This window comes from Coloeus monedula, assembly GCF_965178545.1.
Source record: "Coloeus monedula genome assembly, chromosome: 10".
Classification (NCBI taxonomy): Eukaryota; Metazoa; Chordata; class Aves; order Passeriformes; family Corvidae; genus Coloeus; species Coloeus monedula.
In genome coordinates, this window is record NC_138790.1 from 21,824,479 (window position 1) to 21,846,207 (window position 21,729).

At 42.1% G+C, this 21,729-nt stretch overlaps 1 protein-coding gene across 1 annotated transcript in view; it reads right to left on the reverse strand.

The window, feature by feature from the left end:
* FNDC3B (fibronectin type III domain containing 3B) overlaps positions 1 to 21,729 on the reverse strand; it is a gene marked incomplete at its 5' end in the record, with an annotated part of 143,564 nt that overhangs the window by 42,781 nt on the left and 79,054 nt on the right. Inside the window, 5 exons of the mRNA XM_082287954.1 lie at positions 6,895 to 6,948; positions 7,274 to 7,412; positions 10,138 to 10,197; positions 12,373 to 12,530; positions 18,638 to 18,696. Of these exons, the coding sequence (XP_082144080.1) occupies positions 6,895 to 6,948; positions 7,274 to 7,412; positions 10,138 to 10,197; positions 12,373 to 12,530; positions 18,638 to 18,696 (470 nt within the window). The remainder of the gene's footprint in view (positions 1 to 6,894; positions 6,949 to 7,273; positions 7,413 to 10,137; positions 10,198 to 12,372; positions 12,531 to 18,637; positions 18,697 to 21,729) is intronic.

Genomic DNA, 21,729 nt, shown 5'->3' on the forward strand with positions numbered 1-21,729 from the left:
GGTATCGAGACACTTCTCCAGCTCCCAAGTATTTCCTCAGGTACCAGTTTGTACCTCAGCACCACTGAGGACAAGGATACTCAGCAATTCTCTCCCCTACCCCACCACATTTAAAACAAAATTAAACCCTTGTCAATCCACCCCAGCTTGGTACACCCTGGGGGAGAAATAAAGCCAAGCTGTTTGCAGGACAGAGACCCTAAAGTAACAGGGAATATCCTGACTCATTCTGTGCCACACATGCAGAACAGTCAGTTTGAAATCTTCCAGGAGAAAGGACATGGATTGCTCAGCTCCTCATAAATAATATCTACCAGAACTGAAGCAGTTGAAAGGAGTTTTAATTGCAATACTCAAATACAAAATTAATGGACAATTACATTATGGAGTACCCAAAAGCAGCACACCAGAATGGCAGCCTGACAAAGCACATCCATGGGCTCCAACGTGTGCAGGAGACAGGGTTATGCCCATCTCTGCAACTTCTTCTGACCAAAAAGCTCTGCTCAGCCATTTACTAGTTTTGGCACGTGTCTGTACAATTTTTAATTTTTATTTTACTATTTACACAGGCATCCCTCCCTGAGGCCAACAGCCTCACCTGCTGTGCCTCCTTGGGCTCACTCTGCCCTCCCACACACTGCTCCTCCTCCATGCTCAGAACATCACCACTAAAGACCTCAAAAATGCCTCAGTGGGAGATGCATTTCTCACTGGCCCATTCTCCAGCCCCTGCCAACTTCTACGTCTCCCTCGGATTGTGACACAGAAGGAAAAACTCCCTGAAATGTTTGTAGTGAATCTCCAGAATGTGTTTATCAGGCTAGAAGCAACCACGCAGATCTCCAGCACAGCACAACAATGCAGAGGCACTGAAGGGACATTTAGCACACTGGCAAACAGCCAGAACTTTTCTTTATACAGCAAGAGCCTACACTTGCTCTAGAACTTCTTCACACACAATCTCCTTCATCTTCACCCACCTGTTCCAGCTGTAGCATTACTGCACAGCTCAAGTAAATTAAGGAGTAGAATTGGAAAAGAATCATGAAACCCAAAGCAAAAAACATTTTGTAAAGGAGAAAACCTTTTCAGATCTAAAATCCCTAGCTATACAGTGCTTTGATAGAATTTATTTCGGTCAAAAATAACAGGTGAGCACATTTCTCAGCTCGGCAGTAATATATTTAAAATGCAGACGATACAAAACCTAATTAGAAATCTTATGTTTCAGTAAAATATCCATTCATCAGTGCAACACTACTAAAAATAGATTTTTTTTTTTCCCCTATGCAAACTCTTATAGGTTGAGTTGCATTAAAGTAGTTTTTCTCCAACTTTTTAATGACTTTACTACTTATAAATAACTGAAAACATTTAATTTCTTTTGGATTTCTGCTTAAGAATGCCTTTTAAAAAATGATTTTCCTATGCTTTTTTTCCAAGAGAACGAAGTGACCAATTGCTAAGCATGTGGTCAAATAAAACAACACTGGCTAAAAAAAAAACCATGGAAAATCTCACCTATAGCACAGTGCCTGAACAGAGAGCAATGGGCCAAGCAAACTCTCATTTGTCAGACTGGTTGGTTAAAACTTTGCCAAAATTGCCAAACATTTAAGGTATCCTTAACTTTATAACAGCACAAACCCTGATATTGTCTATTTCTCTTCTAGAACTGGTATTGTACATTCCCCAGACTCACTCAGAGACCAACTGGTATTCAGATTACTCAGACTGGCTGGTATTTTGGATTCTATTGGCACTAATTGGAGAGGCTGGCCGATATTTCTAATTATCCTGGCATTAATAGCCTGGAAATAGCCTCTCCACTCCTCCTCTCCCAAGATTTATGAAAGCACTAATGCTGGCATAATTATAGACAGGAACAACTGGCAGGCTGGTACTGGCTGCCACCCAAGAGTCTTACAGCTTTCCCAGAATCCTTCTCCTATTCTTTGTACACTCGGCATCCAAGTTTTTAATCCTTCAAATAATGTTTCGTAAGTTGCTTAAAATACACTGTATCATCTCTGCAAGTATTTCTAATCCCCAGATTTCAGAGCGAGAGCGCTGTGGGACTTCCCCAGCCCGTGTTCCCTTTTCTTCTCCAGGACAGCCCACCCTGGGATGGACCATCAGCGCCTGTCTGAGGAAACAAGGACAATTCAGCTCCACAATACTCCAGCACAGTGTTAAACACACTTAAGAGCTCTGCCTGCTATTGCAGCAATATTTCAAGCTGCACACTCACTTAACACAGGGTGCTTGATTGTCTCTGGAGAGTGTATTTATTGAAGAAGGGATTTGAGGTTTGAAATGGGTTTTGTTGACTGAGTTCCCTGCAGCAGACCCAGTAAATAAACACAAAAGGAGGAAGGGGCCACTGCAGGCACAGCAATGCAGGAATGGAGCACAGTCCTGCACCAGACCTCACTGCACGTGGCTGAAGCCAAGCTCAGCACCACATCTGTGACCAGGATGCAGGACTGACATCTGCTGTGGCCACACCAGCACTGGCTTCTGTGTTTGGGTCACGTTGGCAATAAAAAGGAATGGACTGAAATTCAATCTGACACAGAGCTGTGGAGCGAACTGTTAACAGTGTAACACACCCTAAGATCTCTCTACAAAGCATTTACTGGGCCAGTTATGCAAGTAACTGAATTTTCTCTATAGACACTTAGGAAGACAGCAAAGGATCTACAAAACATCCCTAAATTATACACAAACCCCAATTTTACCCAAGACTCTCCTCTTGTTTGTCACACAATGGTACAGCCACAGAACAGACTTGAAGGGCAGGTAAGTGAACAAACACAAACATGGAGCTCCCTGTATCCAGTGCTGGTGGAGCACCACTGAGATGCCTGGCTCAGATTATCAGCTGGTATAAACAAGCACATCTCTGCTACCTTGAGGAATTTAAAACTTCTGGCAGAACAAAATTATCCCTATTTATCTCTATGTAAACTTCACTATTAACTATCCATCATCAAATCATTAAATAGTGTGGCATTGTGTTGGTCTTTCTCTCCAGTACATTAAAATGAGCTGCTTACTGGATAAGAATTAAAGCTACCTTGAGTTATACACAAACCAGGGACATACACCATGTGAGAGGGATGTCCTTGTCTCTGGCTCAGGAGTATTCCTGCCCTTTCCCATAGAGAATTAATAGGATAGTCTTGCTATCCATATACACAAGAGAAACATTTATTTACTATCACTTAATCACACAACAAGCATTTCACATCCAATTAGTAACAAAGGCCTGGTTCTTACAGCAGTGCCAGCAGCATTTTTCAGTGCAGTTACAGTTTACTGATTTTGATGAATGCTGGCATCAGGGAAAGCATCACCTCCTTTACAGTCACGTTTTCTTTTTGGTATATTTTTAATGCTATTTTTTCCCTGATTAGCCGTTTGCTTACCCTGAATAATCAGTCCTGGAACCAAGTCATCAATTGATTAGTTCAGGTTTGATAGTTCAGGTTTGTAAGTTCAAAGTTCATAGCAAAAGAGCCAGAAGATTAAGTTTTCTGTAATTACTGATTTTATTGCCAGACAACTAATGCCAATCCCAGCACCTGTGGTGCAAGCGTGTTCCAATCCCAATGAAATCCAGAATACCTGAGACAGGGGCTGACCCTAACTCCTTTGGAGTCAGTGGAAGTTTTCCCAGGGTACACCCAGTGTATCTGAGTGATAATTTGTTGGACTGATCTTTTACTCTCCTATTAAAGAATGAAGTATCCTACATAGTTCTTAGGGCATTTTAAGAAAACAGTTTATTAGCAAGGTATTACAACTCTAATTCAAAGGCTAGTATCAGTAAAGGGAAAGCATCTGTGTTTTTTAACTAAACAAGCATCACCAGTCACATTACAAACCATTTATTCCAAACTGGGATTGAAAAACATAGGCTAGCTGGAATAGCTTTATATATTGACAATCTTTCAGAGTCTGCAGGTCAGGAGAAACCCCAAACCTCAGAACTAAACTGAAGCAGCAGCTGGGTAGGGCTGGCCCAGTAACACAGTAAGCAGTGTAACCTCCTAGAATTTCCCACCTCACCTAATCCTGGGGCTGTAAACACAGCACTTCTGCTGCCACTTCACAGCCACAGTTTGTTTTCTGCACATACAGGTGATGCCACCTACACTCCTGGTGGCATTTTGGATGCTACAAACTGTGCCTCTGCCTTGAAGGAACAGGAGGAACCAGGTGAGATACTGCTGAGCATCTGACATGCTCTGAGATCTGAACTGCCCCAGAGACAGACAACCCATGACCCCCCAGCCCTGAGCACCAAGGGAGCCCCTCCCTTGGAGGGGTAACTCTGCTCGAGCTGGAGTCACTGGTGTGACTGGGACACAACTGACAGTGTTTACCTGGATGCCTCCACCACTCTCCACATCTGCCATGCCCGATGCCAGCTTTGTTTCCAGAGTCTGAACTGCAGCCTTTGCACAACAGCCTTCCAGGACCTGTGTGCCGTGAGTGTGGCGAGGGCTTTCCACACCATTCTTTCCTGGAAAGGGACTCAACTTCCTAGGCAGGCTGCCACTTTTGGGTGTTTTTCCACCTTTATCATCAGACAGATTTCTTGCTCTCTGCTCTTGCAAAGCCCTCTCTGCTTTGCAGCCATGATTTAATTTCCTTGTGATCTCTGATTTTCCCATGTTTATATTTTATCCTGCGCCTCGCAGCTAATGAATGCTGCTCTAGCTGAGATCTGGCACCACGTTCCCTGTTGCCTGGCAAGCCTTCTCCTGTGCCTTGATGTATGTATTCCTTGATTTCAGCAGGACACAGTGTGGCATTGTGGAGAAGGCAGTGCTTTTGCTTACGTGGAGTTTACACAACCAAGCGCGAGCCTACGGGGCACTGCAAGTGAATTCTCTCTTGTACCTGGGTGCCATAATTCCAGCATCTAACTGCACTTCATGCCAGAGGCACAACCTGCCATGGCACAGGGAAAAGGGAGTGCAGCAGCCTGCCATCCCACCACTACATGTGACAAGGCTCCTACAAACCCAGGCACAGCCAGGCTGCATCTTCAGACTTTTCCTTTCTCAAGCTTTTATAGCAGGTTTTAATTTCAGCGGCTTAAAGTTGCATTTCTGTCTCTTATCAGAGGAAAAAAAAATTAAGAGAAGCTACACCTGTGGCATTAACTGTCTCAGAACCTGACAGCTACATTTCAGCCAGGAGACTTGTCAGACCACTGGAGATGTACCAAATTAATTTGTGCAGGGCCATTATTCTTTCATCTGTGCTGGCTAGCTATCCATTATAATCTCAGATTTCAGGGTTGTTACTGAGAAAACAAGATAATTAAAATAGGTAGACTAAGGGAATCGGGATGCCTTTATTTTTTCCCATTGGCAGCTGAACTACCCTAAACCAAACTGCTTTTGCTCTGTGAAAAACAGGAGTCATAACCATTCTCTCTGAAGACAAAACTCTTTAATAAGAGTTTAAAGGACAAAAGCATTTTAGAATTGCCTTATATATATCTCCAAAATTATGTCTAAGCTCCATGCAGACAAAATTAACATTACAAGTATTTGCACTGTATTAATTATCTCCTGATGGTCCTTCTTCTGACAAGACCACTGTTGCTTTGCAGGCTAGACTCATCCAGATTTCCACTGCTCTGTGCTGCTCTGCTCCCTCAGCTCCAAGTTACTGGAAGCCTTGGAAGAGATCACAAGTGCACAGTCAAGGTGCCACAGAAGGTCTACAGGATCATCCTGGCCCATCCTTTCGGAGAAATCTCTCTTTAGTCTCCTTTCCCAGACTTCACACTCCCCCTTTTTCCCTTTTTCAGTGACAACCTTTGGCTTTCCATTATGTGCAGAAGGGCAGCAAGTCATTCTGAAGTTATTGTTTAACTTTAGTTCAGGTTCTGAGGGTTTCTCATCACGCAGACCCCACTAGCTGTGACAGCGCATACAATAAATGTTTGCACAGTGAGCGGCTCCAAACACCCAACATGTAGCAGAACGAGCAGGGAATGTGTTACTAATGCCTTGGTGGAAAACTTCATAACAGGATACTCCCTTTAGAATATTTTTAGACTACAAAAGACCTCAAGAGATGTTTCTCAGACTTTACAACCAAACACCCTTTCACACCCTTCATTTGCTGACTCGTGACGTTTCTTTATTTACATGTTGTCCAAGCCCTTTCTGTTACTCAATAATTCTTTTTTTCCTTCAGAGATAATACTCCCTGACTCATGCTTTCTGCAGAAATATGGCTTGCACAAAGGAAAGGGGGGAGAAATTAGGGGATAGAGGGAGGACTCACAAGAACCCATCTCCAGCAAATCCTCCACATCATCTGTTGGGACACTCTCCCAACAGCCCAGTGCTCACTAACCATGGAAGATATTTAGGAGAGAACTTATTTCCTTTGTGTCTGGAAGGGAACTAATTGCCACTACACAAAGGACACTGTTTTGACCCTGAGTACCTTCTCTGTAGAAAGGTCTGCAAGATCATGGCTCTTGTCCTCTAAGGCAGGAACAAGTGTTTATTCTGCACTCAGCAAAGGAAGAAAGAGATCAGGAACGGAACTCTAAGATACATCACAAGTAATTAAATAGTAAGTAATGCTAACTAACAAATAAAGTACACCAAATGAGCGACAAAAGATTTCAAGGGTACGGAAACAGAATATTGTCTCTGTATAAAACACACTGAATGGAAAGTTTTCCCCCAGCTGCCTCTTTCACCTTTCCAACTCTTTACCTAATGCCATCAGGATTTCATTTTCCCATTTCTACTTTCTCCTGTATTTAATTATTTTTCTTTACTCAGCAAAATCCTTGTAAAGTCTGAGTACCATTTATTTGTGTATTTTTTCCAACTAGTTACTACTTACCTCATCCCACTCCAGAAGGTAGCTGGTGATTTTTGAACCATTATCAATGGGTGCCTACAAACAAAAACAAACAAAAGGTGATTTGGGGAATAAGAGAAAACGGTTTCACCTCCCCCAGGCAAATGACTACAGTTTCAAGTGAAACCAAAGCCTTGCACATGGCTTGGCAACCTCTTAACGAATACCGGGAAGAAGCTGGACATAATGAAACACATACATTTTAAAAGTCAAGTCAGTGCACAGGAGGGGATTTGTCAGAGTACAGCAAGTTCAAGTCCCTTACTGAAAAATGACTGTCTCAGCCTCCAATTATTTCCGCCATTTGTGCTCACTGTCAGTTCTTTTTCCCTGCTTTTTGCCCAATCCAAGCGTTACCTACCTTCCACTGCAAGGTTAAGGAGCTTTTGGTCCTGTGCGAGGGTTTGGGTGGGAAGGGACACTCTGGTGCTGAGCTGTGAGTAGTGAAGCTTACTGGCTCTGAGCAGGATCCCTTTACTGAGTTGTACATTGCATATACCCTGGAAACAGCATTCAAATAGGTTATAAATGTGCTGGCAGTTACAGTGGCACTGCCTCGGCCACAGTGTTTGACTACCAAAGCACCCACACCATCCACTCACGACACACTTATCACAGACCAATGGCTGCCTTCACTTCACTTACACAAGCATGCAAAAAAGATTACAGCAGAAGAGGAACAGTGTTTTGTGCAAATTCTCCCACAGACGACTGAGTTATCTGCATTATCTTTTTGTTCCACCAGTATTTCCTTGCCTATTGCCAGGCTTTCACACACTGTGAAAAGATCCTTCTTAAAATACAACAGAGAAAAAGGTATCAGCTTTAATGCCTGGTTTACACTTGATCCACATGTACCACTTTGAGTGCTGGTATCTGCTGGTCTCCTTCTGTGGGTACAATCTTCTACATAACTCAGGCATCAACACTTAGTGCACCTCCATGGATTAGAACTAACACAGCTCAGCAACATTGCTCTGATAAACTAAAAATCTTCAAAGCAAATTTGATTTCACACAAATTCTCTATATGTCAGCATAGAACATGCAATACCAAATAACAGGGGAAAGCAAATAGGATATACTTGAGCACTTCCTCACAGAGGTGCTTTTCTCTGGAAAATCAATGACGTTACTTTTTCCCTTCACATTTTCCATGCAGCAAAAGCAAAGTGCAAATTGGAAGTCTTCTACTCAAAAAAAAGTTCAGGCCATGACCAGACAATGACCTCTGAGTTGGCCGTAGCTATTGTGTGCTTGAATGCAGAGCTAAAGAAAGGGCAATTTCTAAATTTGTTAGATAAGAGTAATTTATGTACAATGGCCACCTATACAGAACAAGAACTGCTCTGGTGCTGCTTTACACATCACCTGTTAGCAGGCAGGAGCGACAAGAATTGCAAGTAATTAACTGAGTCTGCATCTGGCAAGTGGCACATACATGTGCTGGAATTGAGCATGGCCCAGCATCCAACACACGCCACAAGGGAAATAATAACACCGTGTGAAAACGAGCTCGAGGGGCATCTTCAGCAAGTCACTGAAACACTGAGCACAGCCAGCTCTGAGGGCACCAAAACAGTACTCCTGAAGAAAAGCAGGTGCTGGTTCAGAGCAAACCAAGTTGTCTCAGGGCCCAGAAGGGCAGCAACAAACACAAGCACCTTGGTCCAGTAGAGTCAAAGCCCTGAGAGATGCTGCCAAGGTCAGGGAGACCCGAGGTGATCTGCCCAGTAACTGCTGGCCCCATAAATTTCTTTACTCAACAGATTTATTTCTTCACAGTCATTAATACATAATGCAGTTTCAGTGAAGAAAAAAAAACCTATGGTGGAAAGCAAACAGCAGCTGTTCTAGTGTCAGCTTGCTCCACACTACAAGCAGTGCTGCTGCTTTGCAAGTCTGACTTTTGTATTTAGCTGCTCCTTTTTAAACACAAGTTACTGTTAACTGTTGACAAACGACCTACAATTTGGCAAACCTGCAGGAAGGTGGAGGGAACTGTAGGCAGGGAGGAAGAAGTCAGCCAGGACCTGGGGCAAATACCCACAATGTCCCTAAAAATGACCAAAACCTCAGCCCAGCTGTGCATGGTGACCTCTCTGGTGTTTGAAGTTGGCTTCAAAAGAGACGTTCAGTGCTTACAGAAGGAAGCTCAACAGTGTTTAAAACCTTCTCCTTGTTACCATCTCTTTACTGCTAAGGCCAGGACTCCTGCCTGACCTGGGAGCTGCATCTTTTCCTCATTTATGACAAGCTCCTTCTGGTCTTGTGCTTCTACTTGAAGAGCTCATTTTAGGGCTCCACTAGAAACTACCTTTAAAATTAAAAAGAATCTATAGTATCAGAGCTAGATGGACACATTTCAGTGTTGGATTTTTTTTTTTTTCCAGAACTCAGAAGCAAGGTGTTTGCTCTTTAAACAAAAAGGAGCAACCTTGATGTGAAACAGTGTGCCAAACCTAGCCCTTGTCAGGAAAAACAGAAGGGAACAATAGACAGGAGTGAAAGGATTTTTTTTTTTTTTTAGAAGGATATTGGGGGTAAGTGAACAGGATGTAAATTCAAAACCTTGGTTCATAAATAAAATCTTTTTAAAAAAGCAACATGAGCAGGTAACACAGTATTAAAACCATCAGAGAGCAAAACTAGAATGTGTTAATAGTTAATAAATGTGTAAAACACTTTATCAGAATAAAGAGAAATACGTTATGAAATTATCAACACAGGTCAGTGTGAATCCCTTTTTTCCCTTGGAATAAATGCTGAAATAACTATGGTCAGATGGATCTGTATTCAGCAGATTTAATTCCCAAAGCGTGGCCTAATTATGAAAAAAGCATGCTGGAGTACTTTCAGTGTTTATGGTACAGGAACTGAAGAAACACCAGTTGCTTGAGTCAAATTTTTAAACAACCTCAGATATCCCACTTTCCTACACAAGCACTTCCAGGCCTGTTATCCATACAGAAATACAGATAAAGAAACTTCTTTTTGCCTCTTACTACAGCAATGACAACAACACAACGAAAGATATTGTTCAAAAAGCACTCTCATAGTGCAAGATAAAATCATAAAATATTTAGAAACCACTGAAAAACACACCTACAGAGGTGACCATGGAATTATTGAACTACACTGCATATTTACTTTAAAAACTTTCACATTTATTCCCATATAATTGAAGAGTTTATATTTAAGTGATATTCATTTCATGCTAACTCACCTGACGTGATAATCTGTTGCTGGCCTAAGGTCCTTCAGGTTATATTCTAATTCTTCTCCACTGTAGGAAAGAAATCCAAACCCAACAAATTAATAAATTATGAAAAGCAGTAATACATTTAGCACAGCTAGTGATTTTCTAGTGATGTAATTTGAAAGAAGAAGAATAATTCCTCCAAAGAGAAACAGTAGTAAACCATATACCAACAATTTGTCAACACACTTCATGTTTCTAGAAAACTTCATAAAGCTCCATATGCACAGAAGAAAAGAATTCATCTCACCAATTTATTCAGTAAACTAAATATATGGGCTTATTTCAATGCTATCTCATATTTTGTTGATATTTGTATAAAGTTCATTGTGGTTTTCAACCCTCCCAGAGCTGAAAGGAGCGAAACCCAAACATTATTGTTGTACTTTCTGCATATTCCCTATTCAAAATGCTTCATACAAAGTGACCCATTGAACTTCAGAGGAAGAAGCAGAGTTTCTTGCACAACTGTTTCACTTACTGCTTTCTCCTCCAGAACCACACTCCCTGTGAGGACCACGGCAAGGAGACATTTAATTAACACCCAAACAGCTGGACCCACCTCTCTTTCAATACCAAGAAAACTTAAAGCAAAGTGGTTTAGACATTTTAGGGAAAAAAACTATTAATTTCAAAAGCAGCCAACATAGTTAGGGCTATTCTTTTTCCTTCTGGCTTGTTTGCTGGTAAATGAACACTGGGCTCAGTCATGTGTTGCCAAATCTGTGAAGATTAAGGTACGGGTCAGTGCTTAATAAGTAATAGCCATCTCATGTAAGAGCTTGGCTTATTCATGATTTTATTAAAATATGGGAAACAAGAAAGCTCTCAATTTAGCATAAAGAAATATTTCATAGCTAGCTGGACAAATACAGGGAGATGTCTCAAAATCAATAGAACAAAATCCAGCAGAAAGCACATGCCTGCTAGGTTGCCAGAAATCCACCAGAAAGCCTTCTATTTTTTATTTCATATAATCCAATGCTCTCCAAATCCAGTTTTTCCCCTCTGAAATGAGTGCACCTCCTTACAAAGACAATGTATTCAACATATTGCAGACTCTTCTTTTGCCTATAGTAATAACAATTACTGCTGCTCCTGATGGAACATACCACATCAAGCTAAAGGCTGCACTCTGGCCAGCAGCAGGAGACACATCACCACCAGCAGCTTTAAAACAGATGCACAACATTTCATAACCAGGAGAAAATGTGCAGCCATCACACCAACAAGCACAAGAAGTACTAGAAAGCGTCCTTCCCGTTTTAAAAGCTCAGCAGAGCACATGTTTGACTATGGAGATGCTCACATTGGCTCACAAACAGCTGGTGTAAACGCCAGAAAAAGAGAAAAATCAGGCAGCCTTTCCCTGGTTAATACACCCTTTTTGTATTATTCAAGACCTGCCTCCAGCATACCAAGAGGAATACCCTAATTCACAGGACATCTTAAGAAAGGAGATGCCCTGGTCTCAAGAGGTAATTCCTTGAATGCTCTATCACCTGGACTTTATTTAATGAGATTTGGGAAGGATTAGCTATTTCACAATAGCCAAGGTCACATCTCCAAATTCTCTTTCCTAGACGTCATTAGTGGGGAAAAAGAAAAGCATAACACCATATGTACTTGATCACAGAATGAGCTCAGAGGATCACTGCAAGGAGACACAGAGAAATCCCTCAGAAATTTTACTGAAGTCTGCTGAGAGCCAAGTATTCGGGTTTTTCTGGGGAGCCTCTGTAACCTACTGACTGCTGTACTCCCTCCTCTGCTCATCCTAAGACATTACAAAGCAGCAAAGCCATCAAATTTTGCTCATTAGCTGAAATAACAAGATTTTACTGTTCTAAATTCTGCAAGTCCACACAAAATTAGCCCATTAGGAAGGCAGCTCTCCTGCCTGCATGGTGAACATGAAAGGTTTTGACATTTAGCATAAAAGAAAAAGTAACCTTTTCACTGGCAATGGGAGTGACAGCATTGGAGGCAGCATCTGCCACGTGCCAGGGAGGTGGGATGGGGTGGCAATTAGGGACCCTGTGACATGCACTCCACCAGCTCCCTGCAAGCTCCTCTAGTGAGGGAACAGGGTGCTCAAATGTGCCTTTCTTCTGTGACTGATGGGCATGCCAGAATGCACCCTGAACAGCTCAGAGAATTTACTCCGAATGAAACAAAAAAGTGTAAAAATGATGGTTTTACCTGTAAATGATCTTGTATTTTCCATCCCTCCCTTTATCTGATAAGGCAACCTCGTAGGTACAGGTGTAAGGCAAACCGTTGTTGTGTCTATCTGCATTGAGAAGGCCAGTGGGAGGTGACCAGGAAAGCAAAACTGCTCTTGCTTGAATATTTGTAACCTGTAAAAGAAACATCAGTTTATCTGAAATCCAAGGAAAAAACCACTACTTCGTTAGTATTTGCTTTTTGCTTGCATCTTCACAATCAATTTCTTGTAAAATGGAAATTTCAGAGATAGAGTTGAAAAGTAAAGAGTCAGAAATGATCAACAACACAAGCATACAGATTCATGGCATAAAGTAATCTCTGACAGATGAGGAATACAGAGAAAGGTTCCCCTGCAGTGAAATGCCTCGTCACTGTCTGAGCATCCAGCAAAGGATGACTCTGGAGGCACCTGCTGCTGTGGCCATTCCCAGAAGGGAACTGGAACTAAGTGGAACAAAGACTTTATTCTATAGATTGTTTTGTACACAATTATTTTGCTAAAGTTTTTATTGGGGAACTTTTTAAATGAAACTCTGATGGCTTTTTCAGTCATCCCATTCCTTCTTGCCTCTTGAAACCACAATAATTCAACAGCAAATAAGCAGAAAAACCCAATTCAACCTGCAAAGTTATGCTGGCTCAAAAGCACAAGGGAAAATCATAATAAAAGGTCCAATTTGTCAGTTAAAAACTACATTGCAAATCAATCACTTTGTGCTTTGAGAGAAGGACCTGTGTGTGATCTGCAGTCACCACTGAGTGCAACACCTCTGTGGCAGATGGGTGAGAAATCTCTTTTAATAAAACAGGGAAAAAGTACTTCAAACCCCTGCACCAAAACGATTTTACCACCCCACCAGTGCCACTGTATCCTTTTGGAGAGCCAGGTTCACACAGCTTACAGAACTAGCTTGACCCTGCTCACCAGGAGAGCCACTGGCACATCAGCTGCACACAGCAGCAGCTTCCCAGAGAACAGCCTTCTGTTATCAGGCCAAGAAAGAAGAATAAAAAATCCCCCCTGTCACTGTCTCAAAAGAAAAATAATAAAAAGCAATAGCTGCACTGGTTATCTGGGAAAGGCAGCACATTTTCATACAAGCCTGCTGAAATATCCCAGGGAAGCCTCAAAGCCTCCAGAGCCTCAAACGCTCTGCCACCAACTCTCCACTTTTCATCGTTAAAATAATGGTGTTTTCCCTTCTTAAGTGTAGTGATTATATAAAGAATATTTTTTAGCTAGCCTCCATATGGAGGAATCAAAGAGTGAGGGTTTATATTCTTTATTTTTCCTATGCAACAAATTTCATTGCATCTGTAATTTTGACAGATTTTTGCAACACAAAGAGCAAGACGACGTTATTTCAGAAGGTGTAACATGAATGCTGCAGGTGCTCAGTTACACATTTCCTAACTTTTGTTGAGACAAGTGAAACCCCTTACCCACAAATTACTTGGGAATGAAGTATTATTAGCAATCTGCTTTCAGGGACTGCTTGTTTACCACTCCAGCTTCTGGATATCTTTATATAATGGAGAATATTTAACTTCTCGCGTGGAAACACATTGCTTCCAGCTGATGAGCACTGCAACTGTTGTGTCTGATACCCATATATCACGCAGATTCTTTCTGAGCAAGTCATAAATCCATTTTTAACAGCCTGACAAGTAGGTGACACCATGAAATGTCTCATCATAAACACCATGATCTCAAAAGTTAGAGATTTTAATTTATAGCAGCACGTTTAAGTCTTGCCAAAAAAAGAAAACCTTTGTTCAACATAATGTGAAAAATAAGTTTTAAGGCAAGAAGGTTTAAGTAGCATCAAGCTTTCTTTGTAAAAAATATGGACAAGCAAATTCTTGTAGGAATTTTCATGGCATTCCTTGCCTTCATGGCATTTTCTTATCGTGTTTTTCTGATGCCATGAAATCAATGTTTATTTTAAAATCTTGGACCAGTTAACCCTGATACTGGATCAGATAGCTTATAAGAATCTTGAATGATTCAAGTAAGGCAAATCAGTTAATTTTTTTGAGATACATGCATATATGTACACACACACGTATGTAAATGAAACTGTGGCAAAGATACAATCGGCATTTAAAATAATATTTTGATCAGAAAACTGAATAACAAGATCCAGATAGATTTTAGGGTTTTTTTTAACAGACATTACTACTATGCCAGCTCAGCCCATCAACATGCAGTTTCTTTTATTATGGAAATATGCTTGCATAATTGTTTTTCATAAATTCAGACAGACTTGGAGCTGGAGGCATGATATCCTGCCAATGTTCTATTGAAATGTTTTTCTCTATGACTACTCCCAAGGACACACGTATATATTCCGCATACGGCAAAGCTCTGGCCCTCCATGAACTTCAGCAATCTGTAAGAAGTTAGGTCTTAGGTTTCTGAAAATAAGGGAAAGTATCTTGTGGGCTAACTGCTAGAAACTGTCAGGCTATTATTCTGAAGCCAGCATGCAGAGGATAAAAGTCCAAACCCAGTTGCTAAGCTGCTCCAGCTACACCATTAATTTCAGAGGGAAGGAGCACCCGGAGTGGCTGCTGGCTGCCTTGGAGCTTGTAGGTACACAGCAACTGCTGCTGGAAACTGTTAAATACCAGTTTTACCTGCACTGAGCACACACAGCAAGTACAGGAAAGCAAGTGAGGGGTCACTGTCTGCGAGATAAGTCAGAAAAGGCAAATCTACTCCCTCCCTGGGCTGCACACGTCAGCTGGGAACAGGTTTATTTGTGTGGCTGGAGATAAACCTATCGCTGCTCCGTGACCAACAGGCTGATACCATATCACAGCTACCTGCCAGTATCGCCTGTCATGGCCAAAGCCACCACTTAGTTTACCAAGGAACCCGTACCTGGAGCAGGAAGCACTAGCTTTGCTGTGAAAAGGGGCAAGTTAAATAAATGGGGTTATGATATGTTGAGAATAACAAGCAGACACTTGCAAAACAGCTCAGTATCTTTACCTCCAACTTTTCTAGCTTGCACAAATACCTTTCCAGACCTGGACCAGCCCTTTCCATGCTGTAAGGAACAGCCCAGCTACCACGATGATGCTGGGCTTAACGGCCCTTCTGAACTTGCAGACAGAAATACTTCACCATCACTAAAAACCAGCTTATTGTTCATTAACAGCCCACTAATTCCATCTGACCAAAATATAAGCAGCCAGAGCACCTCTTCTCAGGCTGGGCAGGTAAACCTTTGTGCTGCTCCCGAGCTCCCCCAGCCTGTCTCATCTGTCCCCAAATCACTGTGCTTCCTTTGAAGAGGGCTGGCTTGGCCTTTTAGCTGAGACCTAACAAAAGATTCTCCCACAAGGAGTTCTGTACGTCTGGTGAAAAGCACAGTTAATTAGTTTCTGAAAACTTCTCGGTTTACACAGTAAATGCCTCCTTTCTGCTCTATCAAAACTCGGTGGTGTAAATAATTATTCCATGAAAGCCCCTGGGAAAGAATCCAGCTCCTGCACCACTTCAATAAGGCTACCACACTGATGGGTATCGGTCCTTCCCGTCTTTCAGGTAATGAAAAATGTTTCTGTACAACTTCCATTATCTTTCAAATTCCGGGTTAGCATTCACAGGCATCGTGTGGTTCGGGGGCTCATTGTATGTGTGAGAACTACACTGCAAGCAACATTCATTTACTCCCTCGAGGGCACGGTTTGAAAGGCTCGGGGGTCAAACGAATTCACGGTTATTACTGGGTCGAGATTCTGCTTTTAAATTATGGCTCTAATCCTGCAATTTTAGGCAAAAACCTCAGTGATTAAATATGAGTTTCGCTGCAGAGCCAGTCAGTGGGAGCAGGCTGCCTTTTGGAAAGCCAGGCTGATGTTTGAGCCGTGGTTTGACAGAGCCACAGTGATTCCCCACAGGGGGTGATGTCCCCCCGAGCCCCTCGGCAGCCGCGCCGTCGGATGCGGCCACTTCGGAAACCCAGAGTCAAGCTTCCCTCCCCTCACCGAGTTACTTGTTTCAGAGAATGCTTACTTTGTCTGTGATAACGTGCATTAAAAACATATTTCAGTTGACACAAAATCACAGAGGAATAAAAGCAAAAGGTGCCTTTTAAAATTCTGGCTGTTAAAGGGACAAAGCTCTGATTAAATTTACAGCTTGGCCGCACATCTCTGCAACAGGTAACAATGTCTATTATTGAAAACAGACCTTCTATGAAGTAATGATTTTTAAAGTGTGTGTATTTTGTACTCAGAGAGGTAACTGTACAATCCAGACACCTCCCTGTGATAGCTCTCCTGCAGGAGTTGCTCACAAGGCTAATCCCTTTGGATGGCTTCATCCCTCCAGATGGGGTCCCCGCCATGGATGGAGGGAGCTGCCCACTTGGACAAATCAAATCCCTGTGCTGCAGCCACAGCATCACCCACTTGTCACTGACTCAGCACTCTGCTCTTTTGCTTTGCATCATTTCTTTCTTTACTGTTGTTTTCCTATACATTGTTTATTTTTCACTTATATATGCATAAGATTTGCCAAGAAACATGACCAAGACAACTACTTATGCATAATATGATATATTTCTATCAGATGTAATACTGACTACACACACAGTCATTCACAGCAATTCATGATTTGTGAGAGTCCTGTGAGTTTAATTACTCACAAATGTCAAAGTTACAGAGAGAGAGTAATAGATAATCCCCAACATCACCTCAGTAAATGTCATTATTATTGAACCAGCATTTGCCATGGTTTAGATTTTCTTTTTTTTTAAATCCTATTTTTTATATGATTAAAGGAAAATTACATTTGTCTATTTTTTGGGTTTTGCTTCTTTCTGCTTTAAAGTCTCTGGTTACCATAAGTCTAATTGTACAGATCTTAGAATCCTGCAAATTGCTCTAATAGCTTCTCTTCCTACCTCTAAAGATAAAAGTATGAAACAACACATTTTTCTTGTCAGCTCTCTGGATCTTTGTAAAAGCACCTGGCTGTGGCTATTGACCAAATGAGTAACATTCAGGTGGTCCTTGGTACAGAAATACTGACTCCCTCTGTACAACAAACAAGCCTAATTCTGTGTAAGTGCACTTTCTTCCCTTCTGATCACACTGAAACTCTTCTCTCAAGTCTTCAGCTTAGTATTGTCACTTGTTTCCACACACAATGAGGTGACTTCCTCCTTGTGAACAGAACTCAGGCTGCTGTTCATCATCTCCACAGGTCTGGCTTAGATTGTGGCTGGCTCTGAACCTGCTCCTGCCCATGCCAGGACACCAGGATCCAGCACCTACTGATGGAGCAATTTAAGACCAAACACCTTTTGTATTTATTCAGAACAAAAGTGTCCATGAGAAGAGAGGCCAAAAAATAAAACTCAGCCTGTGTTCACACCTGGCTATCCCTGAGCTCTGCCACTCCTGCAGCCAAGGCTACCACTGCAGAATGTCTTTGTATCAGCCTCTATCAGCTGAACCCAATCTTCACATGAGCTTTCCACCACTATTTTTTATTTATCTGCTTATTTGTGCCCTATCTCTCCAGCTGGACAGAAAGGCCTGAGCCCTAGAGAGCAAAGGAAATAGGCTGTGCTTTGGGACTTCTGTCTCCCTCTGCCCCATGACTGCTTCTTCCAGTGCTGGCTTGGACCATCCATTCAGACCCACAGTACTCTTCTGGCTTTCACTGGACACATGAAACTAGAAAACCATGACATTCAAAGGGCTTACAACCAGATTTATTAATAACCTCACCTGACTGCAGTCACACCCAGCATTAGGGTTATTTACAGGGTGATTCAATTCCATTATAATTCACAGGCTTTTATGGCTCAGACAAACACAGACTACACTAATTTTCCATTGAATAATAGAATTAGCTTAATTTAATCATGATTAAAGACAAATTGCTCATGACAAATAAAATTAAGCCCAGGGGAGAGGGGGGTAAGAGCTATGTAAGTCACCCCAGTGCATTGAGTTCCCCATCACAGTATGAATACTGGGAATTGTCCTCTGGAAACAGACAGCTGGTGCAATTCCTGGAGTGGGCAGAGCCCTCAAGCACCCACGAGCACAAAAGATCCTTCAGATTTATATCCCAGTAAAATGAGTTAGTGGCAACAACCTACTAAGAGAAAAAATTAGAGGTGCTCCCCTGTGAAATCACCAGTATGTTTTGACACAATCTACTTACCACATTTGCTATTGTACATTTGTGTGGCAATTTGGGATCACATACCTGTGGTTTTTCCATTCCAGAAAGAATGTCTTGAACCCTTTTTGTTTCTGAATCAAATTCTGTAAAATAGAGAATGTGGAAAGAGGAAGAGAAATAAATTACCACAATTATACAAAAATTTCAGTTACATCAATAAAAATAGGGGCGGGAGAGAGACAGACATCACCTGCATCTGAGCATCAGTTGCCTTGTGGATTTAAGGCATGCAGTTACAAGGACTATCATTACAAAAAATTAAAAGAGAAAAAGGAGAGAATGAAACTTCCACTAATTGCAGATATTCAGCAAGGTGAGACTATTTGTAAAGGTGTCCTTCACAAACAGTGCTGGTAATTGTGATTTGCATTGAGAGAGCAAAACCACCCCGCTTCCAGAGCTCGGCCGTGGAAGAGGCCCAGCAGTTTCTCAGTTACTGCTGAACCTAACCCTGGTTTGTGAACCAAACCCACCCTCACTCCAGCAGCTGCAGACTGGGCTGTCCATCTGCTCAGCAGGGATCTGGAGAGGACAAGTGTCCTTGTCCCATTCAGGGAAAGCCCAGAGGAGCCACACAGGTGCCTGCCCTGAGCCCCAGCACCCACCCTGCAGACACCTGTGCTTAAACTGGGTAATGCCCAAAGCTCTTTTACAGCCACCTTCCAACTGCACAGGCAATAAAGCGATGCCAGGCAAATTCCAAAGTCTGACCAGCAGCAATCCATCCTCCCTGCTGAGCCTTGTGCCTGGCACAGCAGCTCTTGCAGGGGCTACAGAGGTACCTACAAGCTGTGAAATGCTCCCCCTAAATTAGAGGGATAATTGTGCAGAACATGCTGCAGAGGCCATCCTCTCTGCAGTGCAATCAGCCTTTCCCCCATCCTCCCCCCCAAAACAATCTTGAGGTGAAACATCAGCTTAGAGTAATGAGGTGACACAAAGCAGCTTTATTCCTTTTGGACGACAGCACAGAGAGGCCTCACTTTCCACTACAGTATTCTCTAATGGAAAACTAGGAACATATTTTCCTGGGGTTTTTTTATTTTTCTTTTTTAAAATGTTAATGCAAAAAGTTTGCTCACCAAAGCAGAAGAATTTATCTCACCTAAAGCAAAATGAGCCAGATGTACTTGGCAAAGGAAGGCCAAAAACATTAATAAACAGGTGGGATCAGATCAGCAGCTTTCACTAATGATTCCCCCAAAACCTGACCTACTTCTTGTAGCCCAAGAATGTGTCTTTATTTTTGTCTGTGACCTGCTTTAAAAAGTAGATCTTCTTTTTAAAAATTCCATGTGCTTGACTGCCAAAAAATAGAATTGGCTGAATGCTAATGGCAGAATTCCAGTGTAAATGCCCATCTCTCCCGACAAGAATGCACCTTGGTGTGGAGTGGGAATGACAGATCTCCTGCTGCACACATTCCTGGATTCCTTTTAGCCTCAGCCACTTGGAAAAAAAAGGAGTAGTAATATTTCAGGAGAAGTGGAGGATAGCAAGATTGGTTTTTTTTTCCATAGCAGATAACCTTCAGAGTGTATTATAAAGAGCATAAACTGGCAGGATTGAGCCAGAATATGATAATACTGATTTAAAAACTACACAGATGGACTAAAATGGCCAAGGAAAAGGCTGAGATGCTGATCCAAGTGAAAATATCAAAATTTGGGATATTTCAGAATTCAGGGTTCCTTTCAGCATCAGTAAAGAAGCTGAACTGTGCCACAAAAGCCTGGAGCCAGATCTGCACAGTGTGGAGATCCTGCAGGCTTATCTCAAAGGGATGCTAATCAGAAGCAGCTTCTGCAGCTCAGAGTGTAACAAGAAAGCTGCTACTATTTTATCGAAAGCTTATGGTTATTATGTCACCCCTAATTACAACCCCCAGAAGCTGAGCGTGAATCACTCTCAACCTTAAATCCCAAACATGTGGACTGAATTTTCCTTCCTCTCTCTGCTTTCTAGCAAGGATGCTCTGTTGCACTGAGCAGGAGAGGAAAACAAACCCTGAAGCCCAAAGAAATCGCATTTCCCTCTCCCATGAAAGGTGAATGCTCTGTACAGTAACTGAGTCCTCTGACCCTCTGCAGGTCAGGGCTGAGGGTTCAAACTGCTCCAGGAACAGGAACTGACTCCAGCACTTAAGGGAGGTGGGTATGCCCAGCAAATAAATAATAATTTAAGTAGTCCAAACTTCTCAAAGAAGAGTCCTACTCAGGGAATTTTTTGTATTAGTGTCCCAACTGTGTATCTCGTTCACACAGAGAAGGCTCTGGGCACCAGATACAGAAGACTTGGGTTATTACAGAGGTGGACATTTATGTGGTCAGTATGGACATTTATGTCATCAAGAGTTTATACAGATAAGATGGAGGCAGAAAAAGACAAGTCTCCTTCAAAAACTTTGGGGAGAGGGAGAGAAGGAATGGGATATATATAATAAATAATGCCCTGTGAAAACACAGCACATATTAAAGGCAGAAAGCAATAAACATCCACAAGTGATGTCTATAATAGCATCAGAGAACAGCTCAGGTTGAAAGGGGACCTCAGGAGTGGTTATCAAGAATTACAGTATTTACAGTATTTCAAAACTTAGTTTCCCATTTCAAGAGCCATAAAAAAAATCTCAGGCTTCTCTGGGTGGCTGACTTCCTTTCTGTAATAAACATAATTATTCACAGTCTCCTGAGCTAGACTAAGCTAAGGAGAATGAGACCTGTCCCAAATCCCTCCCTCAGTAGGGAAGTTGCTCTAACCTGCCAATCTCTCTCAAGTATCAAGCTCAACATCTTCCTTCTGAGCCAACAAAGAGCAGAAAGCCTTCCAAAAGAGAAGACAATAGAGAAGGAAAGAAATCATCTGATATGGCCTATCTGGTAACACAGAGCTGCTGGAAGGCCTTTCCTCCCTGCTCTCTGTTGTTACTCAGCAGCCATCGAGGACTGTACTCCAGATTAGCTCACTGGAGCTTTTAGGGACAAGGAGCATGAGCATCTGCTGGACACCACAGATGCAGAATAGCAGCAAGAAATGGGCAAGTCTTGATGTAGAACAGGAGATTCAAGTTCAAAAAAACTACCTAGAGCTGCTCAGGAAAGGTGGTGGGTGGATGA